At 36.9% G+C, this 26,045-nt stretch overlaps 1 protein-coding gene across 2 annotated transcripts; it reads right to left on the minus strand.

Moving 5' to 3' along the window:
• Positions 1–1,436: 1,436 nt before the first annotated feature.
• Positions 1,437–8,932, minus strand: LOC110674158. Of its 2 annotated transcripts, XR_002498699.1 has the most exons (6): positions 8,525–8,932; positions 8,176–8,448; positions 7,843–8,109; positions 6,148–6,409; positions 5,848–5,979; positions 1,437–2,351 (listed from the first exon to the last, which is right to left on the minus strand). XR_002498699.1 is itself a non-coding variant. In XM_021837986.1 (5 exons), exons 1-5 carry the CDS (start codon positions 8,768–8,770, stop codon positions 5,930–5,932), a joined length of 1,098 nt encoding a protein of 365 aa, XP_021693678.1. In that variant the 5' UTR covers positions 8,771–8,932; the 3' UTR covers positions 4,882–5,929. The 2 variants fall into 2 exon arrangements, 1 of the variants encoding a protein (XP_021693678.1); XM_021837986.1 differs by lacking the exon at positions 1,437–2,351 and having other exon boundaries at positions 4,882–5,979.
• Positions 8,933–26,045: the final 17,113 nt, after the last annotated feature.

Genomic DNA, 26,045 nt, shown 5'->3' on the forward strand with positions numbered 1-26,045 from the left:
CGTTGAATTGGCCCACTTTTTCTAATAACGTTTGGATAGTGACCGAGGAAATGTTGTTTGGGTTTAAGAGTATCTTCAAAAAGCATTTGATATAAATAGTTATGTGATTCTACCAAATTTTTTAGTTGATTCAAATTATCTTCAGAAAAATTTTGTTGAAGAACTGAGTCAACTATTTCTGATTAAAAACTTTACAAAAATGTCCACACCGGATCGTCAGGAGGAACATACGGGACCAAACTATGAAGGGTGAAATTCTTACAGAATGCTTTCAATTTCTGCCGCTGTCATTCTTAAGTTTATCGTTTTACTTTTGATTTTTTTGCTCTGTACCTCTTCTAAATCGGGTATCCGACCTCAAACTTACATCAGCCGATGTTTTACTAATATAGCTGAGCCTTGTGTTCAAAGTATTCCGACTCAAATATTTTTTGGTATATACAAAATAATGCAAGGCAGACTGCAAGCCGTATTTGCATATTCCAGTACTAAATAAATCGTGCATTGCATCTACGCTTTGGTTGGTAATCACATGGAATGATGTTAGCTGATTAAATACTGATAACCCGGCAATACCTGTTTCTGAGTGCTTATTAACTCGAACATCTTCCTCATAGTTCTCAGTGGTTCGCAAATCATCTTCGCACTCTTGGCAATCTTTCTGTAAGTTTGTTCTATGCCTGCGGCAAAATCGACAGTAATAGTTTGCATTAAAACCACTGGACATTTGTAGCAATGTATGAACACCAAGGTTATCCCCTTGGAATAAGCATAACACGAAACGGACCCTTATTAACTGCGACTGTAGTTTGAAAGTAAGACCTACATTTTCTAGCTCATTGAATGGTAGAATTATTTTTTCTACTAGGCTGTTAACACCTGTTTGAGATATTGCAACTTTTCTAATAAAACCTGCAACCATTATATTGCAAAGCTTAGATCGATGACTGTCAGGGATAGAGGGGAAACTGTAGTATATTCCACAAACTGAATCAATACTGTTATGTGAACTTAGTGGGTCATTGACTTCGAACTCGTCTGCGTATAACCAAATTGGCAAAATATAGTTTTTATCGTCTTGAACATACTTAGCTTTAATGTTTTTCCAAAGTGATCCATTTACGAAATGTGAAATTTCATTAGATTTTTCCAGACTTGCAGTGTTATTAAGCGTTTGCTCGAGAATGTCTCCTGTTTCAAAAAACGATTGAACGTGAAATGATATAGGGTTTACCACCAAGCATGAGACTCTGCCGCAATCATTACTAGATTCCCTGACATTATTTTTATCTAAAACAAATGTTGTTGGTGCTTCGAAAATTCCTATGCTTTTGATATGTGCGAAAAATTTGTAATCCGTGCCAATGAAGTGAAATGATGTTTTTAGCTGTATCAAATACTTGTCTAATTCAAATTTAGTTTGTTGACTCAAAGAATCAAAGTTCAGGTCTTCTATTTTTTCGATTGATTGTGTACAAAATTCTTCCGTAGCCTGCTGGATGTATCTAACGTCTTGGCGAGTGAAGTTGTTTCTACGATGCATATTTAATGTGAATTGTACAGCCGATTTCTGCATAGAGTTCATATTGATGGATAATCGCATATCATCTTCGACAACATTACTGTTTTCTTCTTCTCTTGCTTCAGCTGGTTCTCCGAGTTGGGTTTCTTCTCTATGAGTTACATTGACAGCCACATTTTGGCTTTCTTCTACATTTTGATGTTTGCTAACATGTTTTTTAAAACTTTTAAAGTTAGTGAAAATCTGAATGCATTCATGAAAAGGACACTTATAGCGATTGTCTAATGGCAGCTTATGAATACTTGCTATATGATCTAAAAACTCTGCCACAGAAATAAAATTATTTCTGCAGTCAGAAACGTTACAGAATATCATTCTGACTGATTTTGCAAGTACTTCACCAACTTATTAACACTCAGGTATCCTCCCACTGGCTGCGTGTTATAAATAAATTGTTCGATGAATATCCACGCGAGCTTAGATAAACGGGATGCTGGCAGTCCTAGAATTATCTGCAGTTTCATTAATACGTCGATGCCGCGAGATATAGTTGGAAGCTGATATTCGATTGTTTTGTAGACTACAAAACATAACCCAGAAGCTTCGTCCAAAGATTCGCCAATGACCAACAGTTTCGGAGGTACAGGTATCTTCTGCTTCTCGTAGACATCCAGCGTATTTTTCAGCTCTGTGTAGCCCAGCTCTTTGTTACTTGCCAATAGGAAGGTGTCGGCTTGTGCGATTGCGACTGTTGGCTTGAACCCTTGGGATGCTTTGACGGGAATAAGAACAGTGCTCAGAGCATGCAAAAGATACAGCAGGCGAACATCTAAAATCATCAAACATACACGTAAATTAATACAATGAATAAAATTGAGCTAGACCTACATATCTAGGTATAATAGTATAACAACATTAGAGTAGAAGTAGTTTCCCACTTGATGACCATACATAAATCTTGTTTAAATGTATTTCTCTTTATTTTCTTCATTACCACGTAAAAAACATGACAACAGTGTGTAATTGTACGTTCGGTGTGCAAAACAGCAGACTTTAGTGGGGCTGGTCACTTAGTAGGGAGCCGGATCCTATTATAGGCACATAATTATTGAATATATCTAAAAAAACGGGATCATTGTGTATTCTTCCAGAAAATAATCATTAATCTGTTTTAGGGGTGGTCCATTAATTACGTAAGGGGTAATGGGGGAGCGGGGTTTGAGATTTCTTACGCGCCGTACAAATTGTTTTCCAATTTTCATACAAAAAATCTTATCATGGGGTGAGGGGGGTTCTAAAAAACCGCCAAAATTGTCTTACGTAATTAATGGACCGCCCCTTACGTACCAGTCGTTCATTAGAGTAATGCGAAGTCCAGATTTATAATCTGATTCAGTTCACACTTCTGCCATCACGTACATATCTTTAAGAATAATTTAGAGAAATCCAGGTGATACCATCCAATCATGCTTAATAAACGGTTTGACATGTCCTAAATAAAGTTTTTTCAAAAACTTGTTGGTAATTAATATTTACAATATCGTAAAAATCAGTACTTACATCAAAATTTTCATTTCTCAGGATTCCAAATCAATATAATTCGGTTTTAATTTCAACATTGATCAAAAGACATTAGTGGGGATGGGGAGCTTGCATTTCCTCGTCAATTTTGTTATTACAATTGTAACACTATAACTACTATAACCTTACCTACTATAACAGCGCACATCAATTAGAAAAAAACTGCTTTAGTATTTTTTTTTTTCTTAAAATCGCACTTATTTCATAACTTGGCACTTTGGTAGTAAAGAAATACTCGATTATGAAGAACTCGAAGAACTGACCTGTCTTAAATGTCATAAATTTTTCACTGTCGGAGTTGGAGTCGGTTGTTGTTGACAGGGTGGCCAGATTGTTTTTTTTTTTCATTACCGGTAGGTTTGATAAAAAAAAATGAGCTTTAGCCAGCCCACTGCTAAGGCTTTCATAACGCTGAAATTAGCCATTTATGACAGACCACCCCCCCCCCCCCCCCCCCCCGTAACACTTTTTGTATGACTATTTTACAAATTATGTATGAGCTGTAACATCTGAAGGACACGCACCCACCCCCTTCAGCGTTATGAAATTTGTGAATGGGCCATGTTCTGTAGTGAGCATCAAACTCAAGAGTAATTACTCACTTTGGCCAATTCGTATCAATAATAATTTTCTACTTCATCAAACTGTTTCCGAGGCTCACCATAAAAAAAACATTTTTGTTCAGGATCAAGCGTTTGCAACAGTGTTTTTTTTTTTTTTCTAAAAACTTTTATTTTACTAGAAATTTTTAAATTCAGCTTTAAAATATGAATGAAAAAACATGTCATAAACCATTAAAAATGTTTACACTTACACTGCCGTGCAAAAGTTTGGTTTCACCATCTTGAAAAACATATAAAAGTGTTGTGTTCATATCTCTGTGGTTACACGTCCAATTGAAACTCTCTATGGCGCATTCGAAAGGCAAAGAGTTATTCTTACTTCGTATGTATTTTTCAAAAAACTTTTTTTTTTTTGATTTTATACACTAAATTTTTGGAGAAATTCCTGAAAGATGCTTTGAAGAACTCTTGTTAGAATCTTCAGAAGAAATGAGATTTTTCTTGGAAAATCGAAAATGTTTGATAATATCTCAGAAGTATCTCGGATGGAAATTTGAAAGAAACTCCTTCAAAAAATGGCAAAACAAATTTTAGGAAAAATTATGATGGAATTCTGGAGCAACAATCTGAAAAAATCTTTTTAGATTTCAGGTGAATTTAGAAAAAAAATGTACGAATTCTTTGAAGAACATCTGGAGACATTTTTGAAGGAGTTCATGATGAAATTATCTTTCAAATTCCATAAAGTATCTTTGAATAATATCTTAAAAGAATTCGAAGATTTCTCTTAAAACCTCTTTTTCACTCGGCAAGAAATTTGTATGCTATTATTCAATTCGCCTGGGTTGAAGCATCGCTAAGGTACAAACAAATCGAAACTACAGTGTAGAAAATCACAGCAGAATGAAAGAGAGGCAGATAGTATTAAAATGTATTACTCATTGTGGCCCATTCACAATTTTTATTATTCAATTATGAACAACATACAAAATTAAAAAAAAAAATCATTCAAAATGCGTTGCAGGGGGCGGATGAGTATCAAAAATGACCAATTTCAGCGTTGGTAATTATTGACTTTTATGTTCAATTCAGTGACTATCTGAATGATAATAATGGATAACCTACACTCTGTAGTACAGGGTACCCCATTAAACATTTGACAGTTCAACAATCGACTAAATAGGTTGAAAAATCGGTCGATTGTTGCACCGACGCTTATGGAAATTTCACACAGCGATTAACTGACTAATCGCCATATTGAATCGGGTGACCGACGAAATCTGGTGTTTAGTAGGTCAACTTGGTTGGATTTTATTTAATCAACTGACTTTTCTAACTATTTAGTAGGATTACGTCGGCACACCCAATTTAATCGGGTGATATTCAGTTGATCCCTGTGTTAAACTTCCATAAGCATCGGTGCAACGATCGCCCGATTTTTCAACCTATTTAGTCGGCTGTTGAACTGTCAAATGTTTAACGGGGATAGTACTACCGAGAAATCGTTAGGTCTGGCCACCCTGATTGTCGGAGCTTCATCAGCGCCATCAGCGGGTGATTCGGCGATTAAAAGTTTATAAACAAAATCGAAAGATCCGCTTGCATGCACTGATCGTGACGGATGGATATCTAGTATAACATATCAATAGACCCTATCATGCAATATTTTGTAGTTCAATAAACGTTAAGAATGAATAAATTGATAGTTGATCGCTCATTTTACATACAAATGCAATTTTAACCGAAGGCGGTATCTTTGCGTAAAAATAAAACAATAATAACACCGTTGTAGGTTCGTAATATTTACTATTGATAAAAATTCAAGTTGTAATATAACTTGCATTTGCAAGTTGCAACTTGCAATTTTTTTTGCAAACGATCAAAGTCAAGTTTAGCATGAAAATACATCATATTATTTGTATGATAAGAGCGTTCTTAATATTCTTTATTAAGATTGTATATAAGATAGTACTAAACTATTCATTATTGTTTTATTCTTTCTACTCAAATTTGGAACTATTGATATGTTACTCTAGTTATTAGATCGAAATGTCAATTTACTTAAAAAACGTGATGTCACTTGGCATTGCTAGTATTTTTTTCAGTTTGTTCGTGGCAACTATTACTAAATAAGGTATAAATGGAATGCTGCAACGCGTTTATATTTTTATATTAGCTTACCTGAAGATAATGTGGTGTTCCTGATGCATTGGGACTAAACGCTGCGTGGAACAGTCTTTGCCGTATTTAGCGACATATCGAGCTACTGGTTCGTACAACGCTTCCCACTTCTGGGAATGTTCACCAGCGTTACCCAAGCCGAGCGTCCGGAAATCAACGTCAAGCTATAGAAAACATAATTGTAAATTAAAGCTTAGTTCACCTCAATTATATGGTAAGTTCTTACCAGTTGATAACCAAACTCTTCACGAAGTTGAGGAAAGCTGTCGATTACATGCTGAGCGTGTCGGAACTGTTTTATGTATTCCTTTCTGGCCGGGTAGCTAACTTCCCACAAGCAAAGTACGGTTGACCATGGAGCAATGTTTAAGGCAAGCCACTGTACTGCTGCTTCCACCTCAGCCGGCAGTTTTTGCGCTCCGATGCCTTCTTCACCAGGACCAGCAACATGAGCTTCTTCCTTTTTAAGTTTTTGTCGATCTGACTGCTTAATGTAATTGATTCTGCTGAATAGTTTTCCTCCGGGATTAGACCGACCGGCCTTAGGTATGTAATACGTGTCCTAGAATGGTGAGAACATGTTTGCATAAATGATTGTCGATATAATGACGTATGCACCAAAAACTACTGCTATGAAAAATATATACTATACATTTCAAATGGAAATGACTGGGTGACCCGTAATAGTGTGACCACTGTACCTACTACAGTGACTCAAACTCATATTCGGCAAACTTTGTTGTGGCTACTGCGATGTTTTTTTTATTCTGTCCAAAACCAAATAGGGAGCCGGATCCTATTCTTGGCACTTTTGATTCACTTCGACAGTGGGGTTTTTTAAAAGCTATCGAGCTCATATTTGGCCACAATATGCGTCGTATACGACGTATACTAAAGCGCTTCTTATTGTGAATCGCAAGTCAGTCCCATCTGCGTTTTCCTCAAAATTGAGTTGGTATCAGTTTTCAACATATGTTTCTATGGCCTTTAAGCTGAGCTAACGAGACATCACATTTTGTTAGGTAAAAAATGCCAAGTCGAATTGTCCCATTTTGAAAAGTTGTCGCATAACAGTCCCACTACAGATTTCAGCATCGTGTAACACTAATATGAATCGTGTTTTGGTAATTTTTATATTTTTCTCGGAAAAGTATAGAAGTGAAAAGCAAATTGTGAAAGTTCCATTCAGATTCAAAAATAATTCAGTCATCTGGAATTTTTTGAATATTCGTATGGAAAACGAGTTTGTAAACTTCTCAGTCCATTTTCTCAATGCCTACTTTTTACAAATGGGACTGACTGCGATTCACAGCAGTATAAGCATGTTAAGAAAGTGTTTTATTACTTTCGAAGCATTTTTGTACTTATGAATAATATTTTTAAAATAGATTTATTTTATGATCTATAAATGCCTGAGTCTCATTCGATATGTAATGTGAAATGGTATACGTTTTATTTTTTTTTTCACAATAAATCTAACAAAAAAATATTTTTAAATGTATTGTAAAATTTATTTTTTATTATTGTTAAAAATCGGTGATCATAAAGAGGCTAAAAGAAAAAATAATAATGATAGGGACGCTCAAAAATAAAAATTAGACAAATTATAAACAAAAATGTATAAATTTGCGAATAAAAATAAATCATTGCCCAATACTGATTTAGATTGATTTTATAAAGCGAATAATGGTAATTCAGATCGAAAATAAAAAAAAATGGATATTAGGGGGTTAAATGTAGACAGGTGTACGATACAAATTTAGAATTGGGTCAATTTTAGACTCTTCAATTATTCCAAAGATCAAAGTAAATAGAAACAGTTAATTAATGTCGAATAATAGATGATACCTATGACCAGCTTTAAAGTCGATATATCATTTGATAGTTTTTAATCAATTTGATATGAAAACAGTATGAATATGAAATTGAATCTCTGTAGGACAACTACATGCATAAAAATAATAATATTAGCTTTCTTTCTCAAACTATAATTACCTTAGATTCCTTTGGGAAAACACGGATTATCACGTTACTGAGTTCGTTTATCGATTCCGCAGTGGTCTTCCGGCCATGGGATAGGTGGAACCGAGCCACAGTATCAACTACGAGCTTTTGTCCGGCGTCGGATAGAGTGTGTGTGTTTGCGGCCTGCAAAACTCTCCTACCATAATCCGTTTTCTCCAGTAAAACACGCAGATGATTTGGTGTCAGGAAAGAAGGTGATGCCAATGAGTGTCTTTCTTCCGGTCGTCCTTTTGGAATCTAATAATAAAGTGACGTTCAAATATTATTTTAAATCAACAAGAAAAACTACACTTCTTGACGTACCTCTACATCGACTATGTCTGAATCTTCACATTTTATGACACTGCATAAATCGTCTTCGGCTTTCTCAGGGATTCCGTCCTGGCAATTGTTGTTTGTGGAACTTTTTCCCTGGGCAAATACGGTATCATTCGTGATAGCGACCAAATCTTCTTGGATGACAGGCTCGATGGGGGTTGCTTGGGTAGCCGAATTTGCATTAGCCACTAATTCCGCTGCCACTTCCTGCTCGCATGGGGGGTTCACTTCTTGCACAAATACGCAATTTTGAAGATTCTGTAATGTAAAAAAATACAAACACTAGAAACTGGAAATCCACCATGAGCTAAAAATCTTTTTCTAATCTACTTACGTTTCTTCTCCGCCAATTGGCAATCCACTTCCAAATCTGGGCGACTTCGAAGGGCGGAGAATTTACGGCCAATATCGATACAAAATCTTCTTCGTTCACCGTTAACAGCTCAGCAATGCCGAATTTCACACGGCGGAATAAATCTATGCACTCCGCTGGAACTTCCTCGAACAAATCGGCAAATAAAGCCTGCTCGTCCAAGACACAGCTTTCGGGGATCGACACCATCTTTACTTCTGCTTTCATAAATTCCGATTATGATGTTTTCACAACAGTGCTACTTATTTCATTCATAAGTGGCAGGTATGGAAAGCTTTACTGACGGGTAAAGAATCAATAAGCGAGTATTGAAATCGAAAAAATCATCGTTCATAAGTTTTGGTTTATTAAATTTCTAAGTTTTTTTGCCTCAGTGTATAGCCAAGCTGCATGTCTGGGCAAAATTTTAAAAAAGTCGTAGGGCCCGTTTTGAAGTTACGCCCTTTTGAATGTGTAAGTCCACTAATTCTAAGAAAATCTGAGATATTTAAACGAGTTTTAATTGGATATAACATTGAAATTTGAATCAAAGTTGTTTTATATAGTTATTTGCAACTACTGAGAGTAGTTTTGAATGAGAAGATAGACGAAATTTGGAGTTACGTCCTTTTGGAAGTGTAACCATTGAAAACACTAATTTCCAATGGATTAATTAGGTATTCTTTTTGGCAGGCATTTCGTTAAGCTTGTTCAAATGTTTTCAATGCAACATTGCACTTATATGTCGCCAAAGTATTTCACAATTGATTATTTTTTCAAAGGCTAAAGCGCTGTAAGGCATTACGGAGCAATTTTCGTGTCATTATTATTCATAAAATATTGTTATAGCCCAACTAGCTACCTTGGGCCTTCCCTAACCGAGTGGTTAGAGTCCGCGACTACAAAGTAAAGCCATGCTGGAGGTGATTGGGTTCAATTCCCGGTCGGTCCAAGATCTTTTCGTAATGAACATTTCCTTGACTTCCCTGGGCATAGAGAATGTTCGTACCTGCCACACGATATACGATGCAACAATGGCAACTCTGGCAAAGAAAGCTCTCAGTTAATAATTGTGGTATAGAAGCAGGCTCTGTCCCAGTTGGAACGTAATGCCAATAAGAAGAAGCAGAAGCTACCGGCTATTGCGGTTAATTTTGTACTGCCCCAGAACATAAACTTCAATTGCTTAGTAATGCACAATTGGCCAAACTATTGAACCAAAGACACATTAAAGACCTCCATGTCCCTTGCAGTTGCCCATAATTTTATGGCTCATAAGGTTATCTAGAATGCCGTGAAAAGTGTACTGTGATCTGTCAAACTTGGGTAACTTTTGCACTACCGAGGGACCAAATGCAGTACTAGATGTGGTACCCAATCTGAGGCCGAGTGTGACGGACCTGATAGAACTCTAGACCACTGTCAATAGTTTTGTGATCAGTTGTAGCATACATTACTACATTTATATTTTTCAAAAATCTAAAATTTTACCATTGGGTTTCTCGGTTTTTTTGATTTCACAGACACGTAAGAGCTCTGTATAAATACAATAGTGAAAGAATTGTATAAATCAAACAGTCAATTCTCATGGTATGTCGTGAAGCAAAGCCTCAGTACTTGAAATATGCCTAAGAAAAGTAGGAAACATTCGTTATTATTTGGTTTATTGAATTTAAAATCATGATTTTTTCAGAGCTTTATGTTATATGTCTCCCTTGAAAATCAAACTCTCTTGAGAAGATTCTATACCTTAACTCCGAATTTCATTTATCCGAGTGTCATCACCCTGAACGCACTATTACACTGAATGCTATTGTTCCGGATATATAATTACCATGTATGACATTGTCCCGTGATAATGGAATTCAAAGTAATGCCATTTTAGAAACTGGAACTTGCGAAGATGGTCTTCGGGTATTCGGGGTAATGGAATTCAAGTCAAGGGGTCTAATTTTGAAAAGATATATAAAATATGATTATAACAGAGTTGTTCATGGATTTTACGTAAATTCCAGTTATGATTACCGGAAAATCGTAAATTGTTCTGTGGCCCTGTTGATAACCTGCTGGAGTGTATACCAGAATATGGTTTCAATCCTACACGATCTAAAGATTTCCATGTACACTTTTATTTGTTTTCGATCGCAGACTGTGCTTGTGAAGTAAAGAGCTGCTATGACTTACCACAAACGAAAAAAAGCATGCTTTGGGAGCCTCACAAAGTTTTCAAAATTGACAAAGACAAACATTTAAGCTCTGTTAATGCTACATTTTTGAACTCCATTAAACAAAATAATAACGGATGTTCTAAACTTTGCATTGTTTACTTCCATTTTGTATCGCTGCTTTCTACGTTGTTAATTTTATTTTATTCCATACACTGCTATCCATAACCGAAAACTTAACTCGTAAAGTATTCCTTGACGTATACTTCGCTTCGATGTACAACAGGTAACAATAATTGCGTGTAAAATAAACTTATTCGTGAGTACATGGGTTCACCAAGCTATCCAGAATATTGTGCTACAAGAACTAATTTGGTTACATGATGAAATTAGCTCCGTAATGCCTTAAAACACTTGAGCTTATGGAAAATCAGTTGATTGTGAAATACTTTGGCGGCTAATAAGTGCAATGTGCCCTTGAAAACATTTGAACATGTTCAAAGGTATAAGAATACCTAATTAATCTATTGGAAATAAGTGTTTTTAATGGTAACGCTTCCAAAAGGTCGTAACTCCGAATTTCGTCTATCTTCTCATTCAAAACTCTCCCCAGAATTTACAAATAACTATATAATCCAACTTTGATTCAAATTTTAATATTATATCTATTTGATAATCACGGCCAATGAAAATTCGTTTGAATATTTCGGATTTCTTTAGAATAAGTGGACTTACACATTCAAAAGGGCCTAACTCCAAAACGGGCCCTACGATTTTTTTAAAATTTTGCCCAGACATGCAGCTTGCCTATAGAAATCGACTGGTGAGCACAGATTTGATGGAGATTTTTTTCTGATAATAACGGTTAAGGGTGTACCGTGATGGTGCCTACGGGCACGGTAGCAGCAGAAACCTTCACGAGAAAAGCATATGCGTATGGTACCCGATTAGAAGAAAATAACAAGCTTATATCTATAATGTACCGAACAGAGATGTGATACCTTGACCTTTTTTGATTTTGAATCTCAATAGAGAAAAGAAAAAAAGTAGTTTTCAGTACTTTGTACCTTTAAACTCTGCCCTAATCGCTTATCTTTGACAGATACAAGTGTTTCGACTACCACTTGTAGTCGTTCTTCTGTGTCAGTATATCGTATGCACAGTGGATACGAGTAACTGAAACTAAAGAAGACTACAAGTGGTAGTCGAAACTCGCGTATCTGTCAAAGATAAGCGATTAGGGCAGAGTTTAAAGGTACAAAGTACTCAAAACTACTTTTTTGATTCTCTTTAAGCTATCATGGCTGAATTAGCTATGTAAAAGCTATTCCATTTAATTTTCCTTGGCGTTGCATGCTAGTCCGTTGTCTAGTGTGGTGCTTCCTTCAAAGGGCAAAATGCCCATTGGAAGCATTAACGTGTAGGTGTCTTTAAAAAAAAAAAAAAAAAAAAAATATTATTGAGAACGCGGATTCTGTGAAAACTTGCAAAGCTTATTGAATACCATCGCAAAAACATTGTTTGTTACTTGTATTCTATTGAAACCCTATTCAATAACTTAATGAGCTCTTGGAAACACTTTACTTCATTTTGTTATGAATAGAATATGCACATACATAATTTTGTTATTGTGCATATTTCCTTTGTGGAAATTTTCAATATTTTCTGAATTTTATATTAGTCGACAACATGTTTTTTTTTTCTTTTGCCGAAGCAGTTCAGAATTTTGTACAGGTTATTTGAATTCTCCTGTTTATAACAGAAAAAAAATCGTGCTTCAAGAAGTTTTACATAAATTTGCCTAAAAAAATAAAACAATGCCAATAATAATAAATTTTTTTCGACATTTATTCCAATGTTTCAACATTTGATATTCCATGTATCTCATTAGTACTTTACCAGCGAGGGAGCATCAGAATCATTTTCAAGATTTTGTTATGGATCCTCTGCAGAACTTACTTCCTTCAAAAACTTGCGCTTAACACAAAGTTCCTAAATTTTTAGTATCGATTTTTGGTACCCCTTATGAAGAGCATTATGTAGAATGCTGCCATTTAATGTTGATACCTTGATATGGTATTCGTTAGCTATGCTCTCCTTCTCGGGTAAGCCAGCGATATACCGGTTAGTCTTCCACGCTTTCGGTATCTCCCGGTAAAAGGTTCTCTAAAATTCCATCAAATATTTACATTAAATTTATTTCTGCCGCTCATAATGGCACATACCCCCACACAAACACACACACGGTGTAGGGAGTACACCCGGTCCATCCGACGAAAAGCTTTCTGTGCTGAAAAGATAATCACACTTCGGAGAAGGGACTTTTTGTGCCGTTCCGTGAAACCCTAGGTCAATCTTCCGCAGCCGTCAGTCAGCCGGTCGCCGTCCCCAGTCGAGGTCGAAGGGCCTTTTTTGACCGAGTTTTACTGCCAAACACTGACCTATAAGGGAGGGTGGTTTGAAATACCATATTTAGCTCAAAGCTACAGAGAAATAATCAGGTTTTACAAGAAATTTGTAACCTAGCTTTCAGTAGCTAACGATATTTTTTTAGATAAATATACGACTCGTGCTGTAAAATGTATCATTCTAAAACTAGTTGCGTAAACTAATATAATTTTATCTTAGTGTAAATATGGGCCATTTTAAACCACTTTTCCCTACAGTTATTTGACGGTGATGAATCATCGTTTCCCGACAGATCCCCTCGCATCAGGCATCCGATAAACGGCAACATGGGCATTCAGATTCACTCCTGGAGATTACTCCGCTCGATGACGGCCGCCGGAAATCTGATTTGTCGAAATGGGCGAATCAATTAGCTGTGCTGTGCGTTTCGAAGCAGTTTGAAGATGGCGCCCAACTGCTGTCGTCGTCACCTTCGGAGCGGATGCAAAAAAGGTCCAGGCCAAGGGCACTTCACTCGCGGGTGAGGTGAGTGCTTTATTGGCAGATTCACTTCACACATCGGCCGAGCTCGAAGAGCTGGAAGGTTAGGGTTACCATATTTACTCTACCCAGAAAAAGGTACGTTTTCTCAACTCTTAAAGGAAACAGTGCACTCTTCTAAAAAAACCAAATCCTTTTTATTTATTTTTATCAACCTTTTTTTTTAACATATTTCAATTTTAAAAACTGTTGTACGATTCAAACCTCATGACTACCAACGTTTAAACTTATTGCTCACGTTATATTCGAGCGAATGTTAAAAATGAAGATGCAATGTTCTTCGAAATATTCAAAAAATTAAAGGCAAATAACGCAACACTGCAATTTTTGCCAAATGAATAGTTCTGTTTTGTTTCAGAGACTAAATTTAAAAGGGACAAAAGGTCGAAAGACAAAACGTCGAAAGGGCAAAAGGTCGAAAAACAAAAGGTCGAAAGGACAAAACGTCGAAAGTGATTTGCTTAGTGGGATATTTTTCCTTCTTTGAAAAAAGATGTTCGACCTTTTGTCCCTTCTTTTTTGTTCTTCGACCTTTTGTCCTTTCGATTTTTTGTCTTTCGACCTTCTGTCCCTTTTGACCTTTTGTCATAGATTCATTTAAAAGCATTACCTGGTTTATTTTGATAATTATCTAATCTGATTGTACTTTACCAGCATAGAATAGTACCCATTTTTCTGGTCAAAACATAATTTATATGGTAACCCTATGAAAGGCACTCTCTTCGGCGGCACATTAGAGTGGCGTTTTGTTGGCCTACCCACTGTGCCGTTGTTTGTTTTAGCGCTCAAGAAGGCGACACTCGGCTCATGAGGTGAAGGATGAAGTCCGGATGCTGTCTGTGCGGTTCAGGGGCGATTACGTTGGCGCAATTCGATTTATCGATCGATGACTAGTCATTGGGGCAAACTCTTCAGGTGGTAAATGGCATAATTTGGAATTTATAATTGGAATATGTCACCTGTAGAGCGTTGTGCTCGGGAAACGCATTTCAAGAGCGTCGTCTATGAACTGAAAGTAGCTGGTAACTCATTAATGACTTGGCAGATTTTGGGGCAAGTGTGCCACCGTAAGCAAGTTTGTCCAACGCTTTTCAAACCAATTCAGCATCATGATTTGAGTACAGTAAGCAATTTTGTCTTATGAATTGTATCATTTGAAACGGAAAAAATCCAAAAGGAAACAAACCGTTTTCTTTTTCATCACTATGAGACAAACTTGCCACCTACATGTGGCAATAAGGCCATCGAATATATATATTTACATTTGCATCCCTGGCCTATTTTTCACAACCACTGTTTCATAAAATCTTGGCTTTAATTTCCACAATTTTCAGCCGATTTCAATAAAATTTTGACACAATATTACAACACTATTCAATACGATGGTTCTGGGTCTATACGGATATCCCGTGAGGTCTATCCGAAGGTCTTTTGAGAGATTTTCATAATTATTTTGTAGTGATTCCGGAACTCAAGAAAAGGACAATGTTTGCAAACCCCATTATACGACACATCAATCTTCAATATTTTTCACCAGGAGTGTAATACGATGCATACCCCGTAAAGAATCAGCACGTTCGAATGAACGGATTGATCACTTGACTCAATTTAAAATAGCAATCATTGACAGCTCGTTGTAGAAACTGATTGAGATCAATTCAACCCCCTTTCAAGAGATGCGAGTTGGTGTCGAGGTAAGATACGTGACTTACAATCCGAAGATTGTAGGTTCAAATTTAGGTCAGATGGAAACGTTTATTTTTACTTAGCCATACCCGATAAAAGAGGGGATTATGCAGAAAATTGTAAAATATAAGTAATAGAATAGAAAACAGATTAAGTAATTATACAAATTTTGTTTCGTGTTGTTCTTTCATGATCAAATATGTATAATTTCAAGCTGTTGCATAAGCAAGCAAGCACTGGTTTGAGAATTCATTTCCGCTAGGGTGATCCAAATCTGAAAAAGCTTAAAAATTTCATAATGTTCGAAGACAATCTCGAAATTGGATAACCTAAAATATCGGGTTTCAACTGCGCGGCTTATCCGTCGCAATGAAGATAAGTCATAAATGGTATTTTGTGACCACTGCCAGCAGTAGTAGGGGAACTGTGGGTAAAATGAACAGGGGGGGTAAAATGAACAGGTTTGTGTTTTAAGGTAATTATGCCATACATCCATGCAAAATATTGCACCATCCCTAATCCTCAGACTAAGGAACTATTTCGACAACTCTAGAGCGATCTTGAACTGTCAAAAACTGGATAAGTAAACAAAAACAAAGTACGCCCCTCCGTTTTCTTATATGATGTAAATTTTCACTCGTGAATTTAAGGTTTTTATGCCTTAAATCATCAAAAATCTATTGAACTGCGTAGCACACCATATCTTAAAAATATATATGATAAGTAGACGGAAATTGAAAGTATTTTTATGTTATGAATTCTTAGAACAAATTATTTGAATATGTTGATTCTTTGGGGGTAAAATGAACCACTTGAGATGGGGGTAATATGAACACCATGGCAGGGCGAATTCTACCGGATTTTGTTTCAGATGCCGAGAGTTTTCCGCAGAAAATACAAAAACAGACATGGACAGCCATCCAAATAGTCGCGGGCTAAACGTTCCATCGATTCCGGAATGTCTGTGAGATATGCATTGATCATGTACCAGATGCCGAGAATCATGCCGCAACCTGTTCAATTTGAATAGTGTTCATTTTACCCCCACTACATGTTCATTTTACCCCCAGTATATGTTCACATCACCCCCATTGTATGTTCATTTTACCCCCAAGTATATGTTCATATTACCCTGGGCAGACAATTAATCGTTCCATAAACAAATATAAAATTTCCATAAAAAATGCAAAATTTGCCAGTAAAGTAACAAGGGTAAAATCAACAGAAAAGTTAAAAATTTCCATAAAAAAATAAAGAAGTGCATAGAAAAAACAAAATTTTCCATAAATAAAAAAATTTTGAGCAATAAATAGATTCAAAAGTGCAGTACAATCGACAATAATCTCACTAAAAAATATCAAATTTTCCATTTAAAAACCTCAAAATGTCCCTATTTTCTTTACAAAAGCAATAAATAATTATAAATTATCCACAAAAAAAGACAAAATTTGCAATAAATAAATAATAATTCGCCCACAATAAGTCAAAAATTTCCATTCAAAAAATCAAAAAGAGCAATAGCAGTAAATGCAAAGTTGCAATAAACAAACCCAACTGAGCAATTCAAAATGACAATCAATACATGAAAATGTTGTAGAAAATTCCAATATTTAAGTAAAACTTTCCATAAAAATAACGTAATTTCCCAATAATGAGTAATAATGTGTATAATGGATTTCATAAATTTTCAGTCAAACTGAAGCATTGTTTTCACAATTGGAGCTAGTTAGTCGTCGTACACACAGTATTGGACAAAACATTTGCAACTTTTTCGATTTTCCATACAAAATGACCAACTTTGATAAACTATATCTCAGTTATTTATGGTCCGATTTGAATGAAATTTTCACAGAATATCAGACATAATTTGAACTTTAACATATATTTTTGAGTGATTTTTCCAATCACAAGTTGAAAAGTAGTAACGGTTATACTAAAGTGAATTTTTTGACGATTTTTCATAATTGACATAACTTAACATATTGAAGGAATAGCGTCATCGTATGTTCAGCAAAGTTGTAGATTTTGACGAGATGAATAAGTTTGCTGAAGACAGTTTTTGTGTAAGGCTATCAGATTTTGAGATAAAATGTTTTGATATTTTCGTCAAAATTACACTTTAGTCAAATCGTTATTACTTATAAACTCGTGATTGGAAAAATTATTCAAAATATATGTTAAAATTCAAGTCACATCTGATGTTCTGTAAAAGTTTCATTCGAATCGGTCCATAAATAACTGAGATCTAACTTACCAAAGTTGGTCATTTTGTATGGAAAATCGAAAAAGTTGCAAATGTTTTGTCCAATACTGTATGTAGATGTAGAAATTGCATTTTAGAGTTCGATAATTAATTACGTAAGAATTTAGGGGAGGGGAGAGCGGGGAAATTGGCCGGGTTTGAAAAAAATATTTCTTGCCATATAGAAAAAATTGATGTTTCATACAAAAAATCATACATGGAGGGGAGGCGAGGTTTCGAAAAATCACAAAAAAATGTTTTTTAATACACCCCATCGTTAGGCGCTACAATTTTACTTATTTCGGCAAAGTTGAAATGAAACATGGAACATGGGATATCTAATCTTCCAATATTAGGAACACTTATGTCACTGCTTGGGTTATGTCCAACTACATTGATGATAGAAGCTTATGCTCTCATGCCCCACCAGCCAGGGAACTGGTGTTTACAAAACTAAGCATCAGTAAAGTAACTGCCCACAGCAGTTGCAGAAATGTGTATATTTCGATTGGATGAGTTTTTTCCTAAATATTTTTTTTTTATTTGCATACGAACATAACGCTTTTTAAAGTATCTTCTAATAGGTTCATTTTTAAATCTAGTGGGATGTCTCAGTACTACAAATATGGTTAAGCATGCTGTAACGCTACTTTTGTACCTCATCACCCACTTCATATTTCATTTCAACTTTGCCGAAATAATTAAAATTGTAGCCCCTAACGATGGGGTGTATTAAAAAACATTTTTTTGTGATTTTTCAAAACCTCGCCTCCCCTCCATGTATGATTTTTTGTATGAAACATTAATTTTTAATATATGGCAAGAATTTTTTTTTTCAAACCCGGCCAACATCCCCACCCTCCCCTGAATTCTTACGTAATTAATTATCGAACTCTAAAATGAAAATACTACATCTACATACGACGACTAATTAGCTCCAATTGTGAAAACAATGCTTCAGTTTGACTGAAAATTTATGAAATCCATTACACACATTATTACTCATTATTGGAAAATTACGTCATTTTATGGAAAGTTTTACTTAAATATTGGAATTTTCTACAACATTTTCATGTATTGATTGTCATTTTGAATTGCTCAGTTAGGTTTGTTTATTGCAACTTTGCATTTACTGCTATTGCTATTCTTTGATTTTTTGAATGGAAATTTTCTGATCTATTGTGGGCGAATTATTATTTATTTATTGCAAATTTTGGCTTTTTTTGTGGAAAATTTATAATTATTTATTGCTTTTTGTGAAGAAAATAGGGACATTTTGAGGTTTTTAAATGGAAAATTCGATATTTTTTAGTGAGATTATTGTCAATTCTACTGCACTTCTGAATCTATTTATTGCTCAAAATTTTTTTATTTATGGAAAATTTTGTTTTTTCTATGCACTTCTTTATTTTTTTATGGAAATTTTTAACTTTTCTGTTGATTTTACCCTTGTTTCTCTACTGGCAAAATTTGCATTTTTTATGGAAATTTTATATTTTTTTATGGGACGTTAATATTTTAGCCCCAAGTATATGTTCATATTACCCCCGTCACATGTTCATTTTACCCACATGTTTGGAACATTGCCTCTGTGGAACGAAATTTTCAAAATTATAATAATGTTGATAAAATTCTATTTCCATCACAATATTTTCAACTTGTTACATTGCATAAACATCCTTCTTCATTCTGAGCAATTTGAAAAATAATCTGACATCTTCATAAGCAAGAAAACATGAAAATTGCTTAGGGTGTTCATTTTACCCCCAGTTCCCCTACCAATTTGCTGTGTTGGCGACACATCGGAAATAAAGGATGTTTCGTGGTCCTGTCAAAAGTAAGGGTGGTGATTCCAGTTCATCGGAAATGCAAGAGGATTTGAAGAAACTCGAAGCGGAGAAGAACAAGCAGAAGTGGAAGATGGAGAACAAGGAGAAGATCTTGCACCGGAAGCGACTTGAGTTGCAGCAGGAGCTGCAGGAAATGCACGAACAGCTCGAAAAGGAGAAATAGCAGATGGGACTGGAGTTCGAAAGGGTGCAAATGGAGAAGAAGATCGCCGAAGAGCAGGCCCATCAGAAGAAGATTGCTGAAATGCGGACGGAGATAAAGGAAAGGCTTAAGCAACTGAAGCTGAAGCGGAGTGAAGTGCCAACGGAGGGTGAAAAGGAGTTGGAGGCAACGAAGCGTAAGGTTTGAAGCAGCGGTCGCTGAAGGCGACGATATTGGCGAAAGCGAAGCCAGGGAAAATGCTCTACAAAGGAAAGTCTAATAAAATACAGCCTGGGAAAGCAGATCCGGGAAAAGTGAGTCCAAATGATCCTGCCACAAACATTCGACGCCGAAAGTCATCCGGAAGCTCGCGAAGAAATCGTTTGGAGTTGGAAGTCCATCAAGTCTGCTGGAATGTTTCCTGATCAGTCGCGGTGCGAATAAAACGCCATTTCGACATCCGGAGATTCTCAAGAAGGACAAGAAGATGCACGGTAAGACGATGCAATAGCTGGTAGAAGTTACCGAATCAAAAAGTGAGGAGAATTCTGAAGGAGAAGAAGCTTCATCCGGAGAAGATGAAATCTGCGAAGAAGAAGGTTTCGAGAAGGAAAAGAGTTCCGAGGAGAAGGAAGTTCTTGTCGAAGGCGTAGACGTCAGAATAGGAATGCTTTGCAATCAAAACATTAGGGAGAATTTATATCAGTTTAAGTAAAGTTCTTCGAAGAAAAGAATAGTGATTTTAAGATGAAGATGCATCGAAGCCAAACTTTGAATTTTCAACAGCACAAATTTAGGGAAACAAACAACCGTTTGTGCTGAAAATTTAACTCACTGGTTACTCGCTGGCGGTGACCAATTGATCAAATTTTCAGCGCAAACGGTAGTCCAGTTTCTGTAATTTTTTGGTCTTGAAAATTGAAGGCTTGGCTTCGGTGCATCTTCACTTTAAAAATTTATATTCGGAGCATTTGAAGCCGAGGAAATCTGCACGCCAAAGGTCCATCCGCCATACCTGAAACGAGGAGAAAATTACTCTGCAAACTATTAAATTTTCAAGTTTTTGCTAAATTTAACTCCAAAAGCACTGCTCAGAGAATTTGATTTGAAACAGGGCTGTCCAATTCCGAACAGACATACTGAATAATATCTTGCATGATAGGGTTTGTAATCATCGGACTGATGGCCTTTTCCAGGGTTCGGAAATTCGGCTCCAAAACATGTAACGAAAAATTGTCCCACCCTATTGATATCCCGTACACTTGTGTATTGTGAGTTCCCGCTCAAATTGGTTCATCACTTCTACTCGTATGGTCGCACAACCTTTCGAAGTTCATTTGAACGTACTCGAGCAATATGAGTTGCATGGAGAAATCGAATGCTATTATTTGAAATTTCAAAAGAAACCTTCTCTGCCTGGGAAACATCCGAGTAATTTTCCACTACTGCGATCAGCGTCCTATACCATTTGAAGGGTACAATAGCTTTTTGTATGAACTAATTGTGCCATTTGAGCGGAGATAGTCGATATTATCAAACGTTTTTTCCAAGTAACTCTAGTACAGTAAAGCTACAAATAAGTTGCTTAGCCAGTTGAACTAGAAGATTGCAAGAGCGAATTAGCATCTCTTTGCAATACTAGTAAGTAACTAGGAAACAAGTTAGAAAATGCGTTGATGGTAATTTAAATTTTCAGTAGATTGTTGAAAAGTTGTACCTTTAGTGATAGTGGTACATACGGGCTACTAAGCTCACACTAATCAACTTAAGAAATATTCAATCAGGCTAAATCGTCACGTTGAACAATAATCCCTACTCAACGTGGGGTACCAGTGTGGAGTGGACGATTCCACGCACAATTGGGAATCAAGCCAGCCATTCATGAGGAACACGTACTCAGTCAACAGAACCTCGGACCCCTTTTGCCAATCGCCGACCGTTAAAGACCTCAAAACCATCGATTCAACTTGACAAGCGTGCCTTTCGATTTGCGCTTAGTGTTCAACAGACCCACGCGCCAACGTTTCGACTGCCTCTGAACGACGTTCATCGAGATTTTCATTCAATGTCATTTATTCAATTCCAATTCAATTTCAAGCAACTTTGCCAAAAAAAAGTTTATTCGTATCTCTTAAATTGACCGATTTAGAGCTTTTTCTTGACATAGGGTGGTCCGAACAAAAACTGGTTATCTGGTTCTAGCGTTTACAATTTACATATCCGTATCAAAAGTAGTCTATGAAGCACTTTTAGAGCTTTGAAAAATGTGTAACTTGGCGAGTGAAGAAACTTGCTATCACCTTCCGTTTGGGTGTTATTATTGTTTTTCTCCACAAAACATGCCTACTTTGTTTGTGAATATCTCTGATTATGGCAAAAAGAATTTTTTTTTGATGGCATCCAAAAGACAAAATGGAATTGTACATTGAATCAAAAAATTACTGATGGTTATTTTGTAACTTTTATAAAATATGAAACTTTGATGAGATATTTGCATTGTAAACGCTAGAGCCAGAAAACCAGTTTTGTTCGGACCACCCTATGTCACCGTAGGAAAAAAGCTCTTAATCCGGTCAATTAAAGAGATACGATACAACTTTTTAGGCAAAGTTGCTTGAAATTGAATGGTCTACCAACTTTGTTGAAGCATGATAATATAATTTCTACAAATAAGAAAGTTAGTTACACGATTTCCATGAAAATGCGGTCCACTCTAATTTTCAAGAACACAAAAAAAAGAGCTTAACTAGTACAAACAACTTTGTGGAAGACCGATTTTGTCAAAATATTGCATTCTAAAGCTCAAAATGCATCTCTCCGCGTAAAACTGCTTCCTGCCCACTGTGCACTGTACGGCGGTGCGAATATACCTCTCCTCGTAACTCTGGTGAGGGTCCTTGGGCCATGCCGGATTTACTGTTGTACCTCCAGCACCGTTCGCTTTGTCCACCGGACTGGCGGAACTTATCCTTTGCGATCTTCACCATTGCTTGCTGGATTCGGCCGTCCGCTCACTGTTACACCTTATTTCACGATGCCACGGAATCCAGCTTCTACCCGCAAGGCTTCATCAGCGATGTACACCAGATCACCACAGGCAAATGGCAGCGAATACGGATGCCAGTTGTCTTTCGGTTGATCGTCGGCAGATATTCGGCACCCACCGAGTCCACAACTGATCCGCTAGATCCTATTAGGCATTTCACGGCAAAATTCTCTCTCTTTCGCTCTTCAACAAAACATGAAAAACAATGGTGCCAGTACCTGTCAACTTTGACAGGAACTGGCACCGTTGTGTTCAGGTTTCCCGTAGGAGCGAAAGAGAGCGATTTTCTGATGACGTCACTGTGAATGGGCAAATAATCACCATACCCTAGAGATGGTCGGGCCTCGGGTTTCCAAACCCGAGCCCGCATGGGTTCGGGTTTGAAAAATTTAAAATTTTTCCGAGTTCGGATCGGGTCGGATTTGAAAAAATTTCAAAAATTATAGGGTACGGGTCGGGTACGGGTCGGGTTCGGGCTTGAAAAAAGTCAGGTTTTTCGAATTAAGGCCGGGTTTGGTTAGAATTTGGAACAGAGTAACAACCTGAAAGCTTCTTTATGCATAAAAAAGATGAACTTCTCACACTCTTTCGAATTCGGGTTTTTCTTGTAATTTTTTTTTTCGGGTTTTCGGGTCGGGTTTGGGTACGAATAGCGATTTTTTTCGGGTCCGGGTTTGATGAAAATAAAAAAATTCGGATACGGGTCGGGTTCAGGTTTGAAAAAATGTGAAACCCGACCATCTCTACCATGTAAGGCGCGCTAGTTGGGTTGAAAATTCCATCGGGTTCTGGAATCCGTGATCTCGTTCACGCCCACGGCTTGAATCTGCTGCGCGATCGCCTTGCTTGCCGCTTGGATAGTTCGTGCCAATTGTCGGAGTAGAAACTCCAGTGGACAACTCGATGATGGTAGTACTCTAGCAGCTCATTCGTCATAGGAGGCTGCTTCGGTAGAAATATCGGGAACGCAGCTCGAAAAGTAACGACGATCCTCGCGCCGCTCTGCTTTCCATTCTCAAAAACTCCATCGTCGTCGAGGAATGGACTTAAGCTGTACAAGCTGCTGGATTCCAAACTGGTGATATTGATGTGTTGGGGAACTGTTGGTTCTTTTTCAGCGTCCTAATTCGTCTCGAAGTAGTCGAATTGAGCCGACTCTAGATGAACACCTCCGTTTCCGGTACTGCTCACGCTATAAGTTAAGCGAACTTCCTTCTTCATCAACTTCTTCTCTCTCTCCGTGCTTGGAACGGCCCTCGATCTCCACACCATCTCGTTTCTTCATGCAATTCGATGTGCACCGGTAGGCGCATGCATCTTCCGCACTAAAACTTTCAATTTCGGAAACCGCAGCGTATCCACTGTCGTTCGGTCTTCTTTCGGGAACATTTTCCAGTGATGTGCTCTTTGCCTCATGTTGCTAAATTGAACTTTATAAGCACTGGCTCTGAGCATTTGGTTTGAATAAGGTTGGTCCAATTCCCGTACATTCTTGAATGCCAATTAGCTGGACAAATGCGGACAAAACACGAAGTTTGGGTCAGTTTTACACGATCTGACTCAGTGACCAAACGAAATAACTCTAAAGCCCGAGATAATTCCATTCGGCAAAAAAAGTATTGGACTACTTTCTCGTACAAAAGGCAATATTCATATTCTACAACACATGCGGTCGACAGCTGAAATCGCATGATAAATCCAATAAGCACTTTCCTCCGGTACGAATGCTGCTGATGCAAATTCCAGAAGTCGCGCTGGTTCCACATAGCTTGTCATATTTTCCCAATAAAATCCTTCATATCCGTCAACAAGATGATTGATGTCGATCCACCTCCACCAACCGCCAACCGTCCAACTGTTGTCGTCGCCCTCACACACAATGAAGCTTCGCTACGCTAAACTCACCGCCCACCAGACGCCAAACTGGCTACAGGGACTTCCATATTTGTCAATAATACGCCAATAAGCAAAGAAAACCTCAGAATCATTTCCAAAATTTCATTTTAGAATTCCTTTGCAGAGCTTTCTTTTTGGTATTACAACAGCTATCCATATTGGTACAGCATACACACATGGCTTTCCTGAAAATGTGTTTAAAGATCAAAAGCTATTGTTTAAAACAAAGTTTCGATTTTCTGCTAAAAGTGGATACAGACAATTGTACATATTTGTTTCATTTGGCTCGAATGTCCTCAATCGTGATTTTTGAAAAGTTAATTCTTATCTAGCATGAGCCCTAGATACTTAACTTCAAATCCGACAAATTTATTGGAACCCCTTCTTATCGTGACAACATGTCTACTTGAAGGTTTAAATAAAAAGCTTTTGGTTTATGAGGATTAATATTAGTTGTGTTTTGGACCCATTTGGGAGAAATCTTCCATTTTTGCAAGTATGAAGAAAAAAAAAATCCAAACTTTATTTTAATCTACAACAGATGACAACCGCAGGCTTCGTCTTTGGCAGAGGAGGGCCCATGTGTCATCCGCAAACAAAAGATTTTTTGACTTCCCTGAGGTAACTCAGGTAAGTCAGATGTGGAAATATTGTATAATATTGATCCCCAAATTTAACCAATTTCCCAAATTTAATCATTTAACAATAAATCCTTCATGCTTAATACTGGCGAATGCTTTAAGCTATGTCTAGAAGAGCAAGACCAGTTTGAAAGCTTTCAAATTTGTTGGACACGAATCAAATTCGTTACACGTAAAAAGAGTGGTGAAATGTCAATGAATTCAAACTGTTCATTGGAAAAAATGAAGTTTTCGTTGATTTGGACCATCATTCTGTTCAAAATAAATTTACAAAAAGTTTAGTGAATAAAAGGAAAAGCAAGCTGATTGAATGATAGCTAGAAGCTTCGACCCGAATTTTGGTCCGTTTTTAGAATTTGTACATTTTTGGCATTTTTGACATATGACTATAAAAAAAAAACGAGACCACACTGTTCAAACAACCCATCGGCACTGTCAATAAGTGGATTCCTACCTTCAGCGCTTCACGAACGACGCGGAAAGCAGGTGTCAATTCTTTATTTCCACCTCCTCAAAAAATCCCACACCACTGCATCCACCAACTGTCTTCAAGTTTTCCTCCAACTCACATCCGAATCATAAATCATCATCGTCTCGGTGTCTGTCGTCGTTCACGTGGTCCACATGGAAAATTTCGTTCGATTTTTCTCCAAATTTGATTAAAGCTGACGTGTGTAACCGAGTAAGTTAGACTCTATATGTAAAACAAGTGCTGAAGTATTGCAGCGAGCGTAGGTGTCGTCGTCGGATCAGATCGCAAACGTCAGCTCCAATTGGGGTTGAAAACGGTGGCTTTCGATGAAAGCGCCGGGGTTGGGATGCTACGGTGTGATTAGCTAAAAATTCGTAGAACAAGCTCATTTCTTAGCGATCCAACCTATTGATG

The sequence above is a fragment of the Aedes aegypti genome, chromosome 1 (genome assembly GCF_002204515.2).
Source record: "Aedes aegypti strain LVP_AGWG chromosome 1, AaegL5.0 Primary Assembly, whole genome shotgun sequence".
In the NCBI taxonomy this organism is placed as follows: domain Eukaryota; kingdom Metazoa; phylum Arthropoda; class Insecta; order Diptera; family Culicidae; genus Aedes; species Aedes aegypti.